Raw genomic sequence first — 6,697 nt, forward strand, 5'->3', positions numbered from 1 at the left:
CCCAGGAGGCAGAGGTTGCAGTGAGCTGAGATTGTGCCACTGCACTCCAGCCTGGGTGACAGAGTGAGACTCTGTCTCAAAAAAAAAAGAACAAGAAAAAAAAGAAAATGAGAAGGTAAAAATATGACTTAATGTTGATAGAATGTCATATTTCTTTTCCACTTAGATTAGTTTTCTACAGTAGCTAATTTGTCTACTAATTTGTCTCATAGGTTAATAGTATTCTAATCCATATAGAGATAGATACAGAAAAGTATTGACCACATTATTTTCGCCACTTCACAGTAAGTGCAGGCACTAAAACTTGTTTTAGAATGCCAAACCTCAAACTTGAGACCCAGTAGATCCTGTGGCCTCTCAAGCTGCCTTACTTAAAATAAACCCAGCTGAGTGGGTGGCCTTTAATGATGCCGTAACCCTGTGTTTGCTTGTCTGTCTTTACTGCCAGATGATGAGCTCCATGAGTACAGGCTCTTGTTTATCCTCAGACCCTAGGCCAGGGCCTTGTGCACAGAAGATGCTTACCTCGATCTCTTTACTGGCCATTTTCTGCAGTCCCGCAGAAGTTATATACCTTCAAAGTTATATCCCAAGTGAACACATCCTTTCCCTCAAGTCACCCAGCCCCAGATCTGGTCCCCTTCCCCTGTTCAGTCATCCCAGAGAATGGCCCCAACAGGAATTTGCGCAACTCTCTGAAGTCATACCATTACTCCCCAGCCTTGTTGACTATGCCTCAGCCACCCCAGGCTTCTTTCCATTCCTCAACTGTGGCAAGTCTATTCTCACATCACAGTCTTTGCATCCATTCCTTCTCTGGAATGCTCCTTCTCTAGATCTTTCTCTAGCTGACTCCTTCTCATCTTTCAGGTCTCAGCTGTCCTCCTGAGAGAGGTCTCCCCTAACTATACCAGGCCAGTTGGTTCCCTTTCAGTCACTCTCCACGCCACTTCCAGCTTTATTTTCTTCATATTTCTGATCACTATTTACTTAAGCAATAGTTAATTTGCTTTACTGTCTGTCTCCATCTACTAGAACATAAGGTCCATGCAGACAGAGATATAATCTGTTCTGTTCACCACCATATGCACAGCACATGGAATAATGCCTGGCTATAGTCGATGCTCATAAGCATTTGCTGGACATAGATGAATGGAATATCATTTAGTATGTTGGCCATCATTAGGTCAAAATCCACCTAACTGCTCAGCTAGAAATTTTACGCTATCTCTCTTTTTCATTATCCTGTAGTGATACCTCATTATATTTTGTCAATCCATTTACATAAGCAACTCTCAAATCTTCCCATTTTCTCCATCCCTACTGCCTTTATTCTAGGGATGGCCACAGTCATCTCTTTCCTTAATTACTCAGTCTCCTCAAGATGAGTCTCAAAGCCTCAGTCTTACTCCCTTATCTTCACCCTACTCCTACCTTGCGATCTGTTTCTCATGCTGCAGTCAAAGTGATTTTCTGAAACCACGAATTTGATCTGATCTCAACATTCTGATGTTTAAAATATTACAGTAGCTCTCCACACTTAGGATAAAGTCAGAATTTCATTTCATGGTTAACAAGGTCTGGCCTTTCCAGACACTTTTCTTGTTATCCCTATTTGTTACTTATGTATCCTTGAACGTGGCATTCTTTCTTGCCCTAAACCTTCACACCTGCTATTTCCTCTACAGGACCTTTCTATCCTCCCTGCATGAACCTACTCCTTCCCCTTGTTGACTGTTTAGTCCTTGCTTAAATGTCACTTTCTCAGACTTATCCTAATCCCTAATGTTTCTTAGGCCCCCCTGAAGTATGCTCCCATGGTACCCAATATTTTCAACATGTCAGACTGTTGTACAATGGCTTACTTTCTTGCCTGTATTCTCTACAAAACTGGAAGCTTAACATGGGTATCTTATCTCTGTTTTGCAGCATTTAGCATGATGCTGGCACAGAGTAGGTGCTCAACAAATATTTCTTGAATAATGAATGATGAGTTTGATAATAAATGAATAAGAATCACTGTAGTTGAATATTTTGCACACCATTATCTGATTCTTATAAATATAAATCTCCATGTTGCTTTGTGACCAATGACATTTGTATTGTGAACACCTGCATTTCTTAACAGGGTGCTGGAACTGATGAGTTTACTCTGAACCGAATAATGGTGTCCAGATCAGAAATTGACCTTTTGGACATTCGAATAGAGTTCAAGAAGCATTATGGCTATTCCCTGTATTCAGCAATTAAAGTAAGTCTACTTTTAAAAATAGCAAAACATATTTTGCCCTTCTCTACCCATCTCCTTACTCTTATATTCCTTAAAATATAAAGATATATGACTTAGATTTCTCTCTCCTTGTCAATGCATACATGTGTTGTCTGAGCTTAAAACAGTAGCTGCAGTGTCCCTTATTTTCAGCTCTAAAATCCCAGGCATATAATAGACACTCAATATTTTTTTGGGTGTACTAGCCACTAATTTTTCTTCTTCTGTGAATTACATATGCAAATTGTTTACCTGTTTTTATATTGTACCGTATGTATTTATTTCAGTCTTTATGATAATGTAAGTAAAGAAAAATATGTATTTAAAATTTCCTCTCTGTTTTACATGAGACAGCATGGTTCTGCAGCTTAGAGTGCTTCTCATTTCAGTATATAGGAAACTTTCTCATTTTATTTAATAGCTGTATATCATTCCATTGTTTGTGTATTTGTACTCACCATAGCAAACAGGCTTCCAGTTTATTGCTATTACAAACAATGTTGTATAATGCATACACCACTTCCTCAGGTACGAATGTATCTTTATGAATTCTCAGAAGTAGGATTGCTTAGACAGATGTAAATGCATTTAAAATTTTGACAAATATTACCAATCGAATTCCATTTTGCAATTCCATGGGGAATGTATGAGTCTTTCTTTCTCCATAGCCTTGGCACAGAGGGTATTTTCAAACTTTTGGGTTTTTAAAACATTTTTTAGAGATGGGGTCTTGCTCTGTTGCCCAGGCTGAAGTGCAGTGGCTGTTCACAGGTGTGATCATAATACATTGTAGCCTAGAACTCCTGGGCTCAAGCAATCCTCCTGCCTTAGCATCCAAGTAGCTGGGACTATAGATCAACTTTTGGGTTTTCATAGTCTGATAGGTGAGGAATTGTATCTCAGTGTAGTTGTAATATACATTTTTCTTAGTATAAGTGAGACTGAGTATATTTTCATGTTTTAAATAACATTTGTATTTCTCTTTCTGTGATCTGTCTTTTTACATTCTTTGTCCACATTCTTTTGGGTTTTTGTTCTTTTTGGTCAGTTTCTAAGACCTTTTACACATAAGGTAGACTAACCTTTTGTCTGGTCATATTTCCCAGTCCGTTCTTTGTCCTTTGACTTGGCCGAATGTATTTTTTTCCAAGCAGAGGGTGCACATCTGGTTTAATTAAATTTATCAATTTTTACAGTTTTTTTTATTTTTTAAAAAATCTAATCCCTTCTGTTTCTTTCATTCTGGATAAGCATCTTCCTAAAATGGGCTCCTTCCTTTCTGTTTTAAAGCATGAAAACCATTTTCGTTGTTTTCAGATCTCAGTTGATATATTATACATAGAAACTTCAAATAAGTTACAAATTATTTGAATTAATAAGGCAGTAAGGCTGACAAATTGTACAAGAGGCTTCTGTACCTTAAGCTCATGGTTCAAAAGTCATAGTCCCAACAGGAAGATGGCAACTAGTTAGTGGTGAACTAAGGAGCTAGCCCCGCACCTGCTCAGCAGCCTTCCATTGATTTACTTTTCTACCTCCGTGCTCCAGACCACCTATGAAAGTCTCTAGTAAATGAGTGATAGAGAGTGTTAGTCCAAGCTGGTTCCCTGGAACAAAGTGTAAGCTGAGATTGGTGAGTGGAGCAATCCACAGTCCTTGCCTCCAAGGCCACACTGACCAGGGGAAAAGATAGGGTTAGGGCTGTCTTCACAGAGGACTTGCAGACTATGCAGACCTCTCCATCTCTTTGCTGCTCCATCTACCCTTGAATGTCTTGGGGAAATCAGCACTAGAGAGTGTTGGACCCAGGTGGACTCTCCAAGGTCTAAGCTGAGAGTGGGTCCTAGAAGGTGATCCAGGATGAAGAGGGAAGCAGCAGCCAAGCAGAGAGTGTTTGCTCTGAGCACTGAGGGTCCAAAACTGGGAATGGAGTCTATGCTGATTAGATACCCTAAGCTGTGGATCATTATGCACCATGGACATCCTGGGTAGCTCCCAGCAGCACCCTCTCTCAAGCCCCTACAAGGCTGGAGCCCTACCTCTGTGAGGGAGCTTGCACCCAGTGATGGCCCCTGGGGACACCTGGCTTAGACCACATTCCAGTGTCACTGCCAGCAGCTGGAGTCTTTGGTCCAACCTTCACTATGGCCCTACCCGCAATAGCCACCCTTGACCAGGCATAAATATTAACCTGGGTCTTTCTGCAGCTATCTTGGGAAGGTTCCTGCCTCTGACTTTACAAATGGCTTATGAATGAATGAATGAATGAATGAATGAATGAATGAACATCAATCAGTTAACTAGATTCATTCACTAAAATCTTTCTCTTTTTAATCAGAGTTTTTGTTTTTGCACTAAACTTTTACAGAAAGAGATGCTGAGATGCATGAATAAGTTGAAATCAGGAACTTACTTAAAAAGGCAGTTCTCAGACTGTGCCTGGGGCTTAGCACAAATTGCATCAACTGCTCACACTCAATTCTATTTGAATCAGTCCTGACACATCACAATAGTTTCAATCATCAGAGAAAGATTCAATAACGTTAACCATATTGTAGCTACTAAGGCAGAAAAATAGACTCACACATTTTCTAAAGATTGTCAGTAACAAGGTTGAGACATAAAGAGGGCTTTCAGTTCACCCTCAGCAAAGCAGAAAATTAAATTAACCAGTGGCTTTCCATTCCCCAATGGTCTGGGTAATTGAGGCTTATTGTATTAGAAAACATTTAAGCTATTTGTAATTGATAGAAAAGAAAAATCCATCACTGAAAACTTCAGTTTGCAATTTGAAATAATATAAGATTTCTTTATTTCTACTACCTAACATATATTATTAAGTAATCTCATTATAGTTTTGCTATTGATGAACAGAATCTTTTTAGATGGTTGTTTTTGAAATTCAGGGGGTAGAGTTCCATTTTGCATATTATCTCAGCCTATAATCCTGCCTGTCTTCTTCCTTCTACCCATTGTTTAGACATTTCTTTGTCCATTGACACCTTTCTCAGGGGGTGACTGGTGGAAAGGAGAAGACAAGGAAGAACAGAGGTGAAAACCAGTGTGTACCTCTTATTACTTGTTAAGAAGATGTTATGGAAAATTTAGATGAAATTATGTTTTCTGGTAGTTTTCCTTGGTGGACAGATTCTGTGTTTACTTAATAAATAGCACAATTCCAAGTTGTTTGTGGGAAAATATAGTAGCCACTCACAATCAACTCATAATCTATGTGGAGACCTGAGGTAGCTATAAAGAAACAATTGGAAGATAATAATTGAAACAACATACAATTAGATACTAGACTGTTGAGTACAGAGCTAGTAATATCGGAATTGAGAAGAAAAGACGTTTGGGGTTAGAGAAATGGGTCTTGAGCCTGCCTTTCAGGTGAACAAGCATGTGTTGAGTGTCTCCTATGGGCCAGGTACTCTGCTGGAGCATTTACCTTTAAGACCCCAGGTCAATAGGGTCTTAAAGGTAAATGCTCTAGAAACAGGTATGGGAAGAGGCAAGAGGGAAAGAAGTAATAAGGCACTTGTTTGATTAGAGGGTCCACCTTGGGGAATATTGAGAAATAAAATCCAAGTAGCAAGATGAGTTCAGTTGAAAGAGAGCTTTGAAATCAGCAAATTCATTCATTCAATTAAAAATATTTATCAAATGCATATTATGTGCTAGGCTCAGGGTTATAATTATAAGCAAAGGGATGGGGTGGAGGAAGACATTTTCTGCCCTTATGGAATTACAACTATGTTTAATGTAAAGGAAAGCGACATTGTGCTAAAAGATCCTATAATAGGAGGACTTTTACAGGAAAGGCTTCTATGAGAAAGTCATGATTCAGATCTGGAAAATAAGTAGATATTAATAAGGCAAAAGTTATGGAGGTAAGGGAGCCAATAGAACACTCTAATAAAAGAAATGACAAATAGAAAGGCCTCATGGTGGAGGAAGCATAATGAAAAATGAGGATGTAGGGGCCAGATCATGCACGATCTTTTTGGCAATGTTTAAGGAATTTTGGCTTTAGCTTAAGAGTAAGGGGAAGCCATTGAAGAGTTCTGGGCATGAGCTCTTGAAGAGTTAGTATCAGGATCATGAAAAGATCCCTGTGAGATCTTCTTATTCTGGAGAATAAGAAGGGCTCAAAGGATATTTAGGAGCTAAAACTTAAGGGACTTGGTATAATATCTTGGTGTGAGGAAAGGAAGGTAGCAAGGATGACACTCGAGTTCCTAACTTGGAAAACAGATAGTGGGGCCATTCCTTGCAAGAGGATCAGGTTTTAGGGGTTTTTTTACTTTTCTTTTTGGGGAGTTGGGGGAAGTTTATGAGTTTGGCTTTACATGTGTTGAGTTTGAGATGTCTTTGAGCCCTGTAAGATATGTGGAGAGGTCAAGTAAGTCATTAGTGGTATGAAATATA

At 39.1% G+C, this 6,697-nt stretch overlaps 1 protein-coding gene across 1 annotated transcript in view; it reads left to right on the forward strand.

The window, feature by feature from the left end:
* ANXA3 (annexin A3) overlaps nucleotides 1-6,697 on the forward strand; it is a 72,530-nt gene that overhangs the window by 63,953 nt on the left and 1,880 nt on the right. Inside the window, exon 11 of the mRNA XM_011966240.1 lies at nucleotides 2,129-2,251. Within this exon, the coding sequence (XP_011821630.1) occupies nucleotides 2,129-2,251 (123 nt within the window). The remainder of the gene's footprint in view (nucleotides 1-2,128; nucleotides 2,252-6,697) is intronic.

Source organism: Mandrillus leucophaeus, unplaced genomic scaffold (assembly GCF_000951045.1).
Source record: "Mandrillus leucophaeus isolate KB7577 unplaced genomic scaffold, Mleu.le_1.0 Scaffold75, whole genome shotgun sequence".
Taxonomy (NCBI): Eukaryota; Metazoa; Chordata; class Mammalia; order Primates; family Cercopithecidae; genus Mandrillus; species Mandrillus leucophaeus.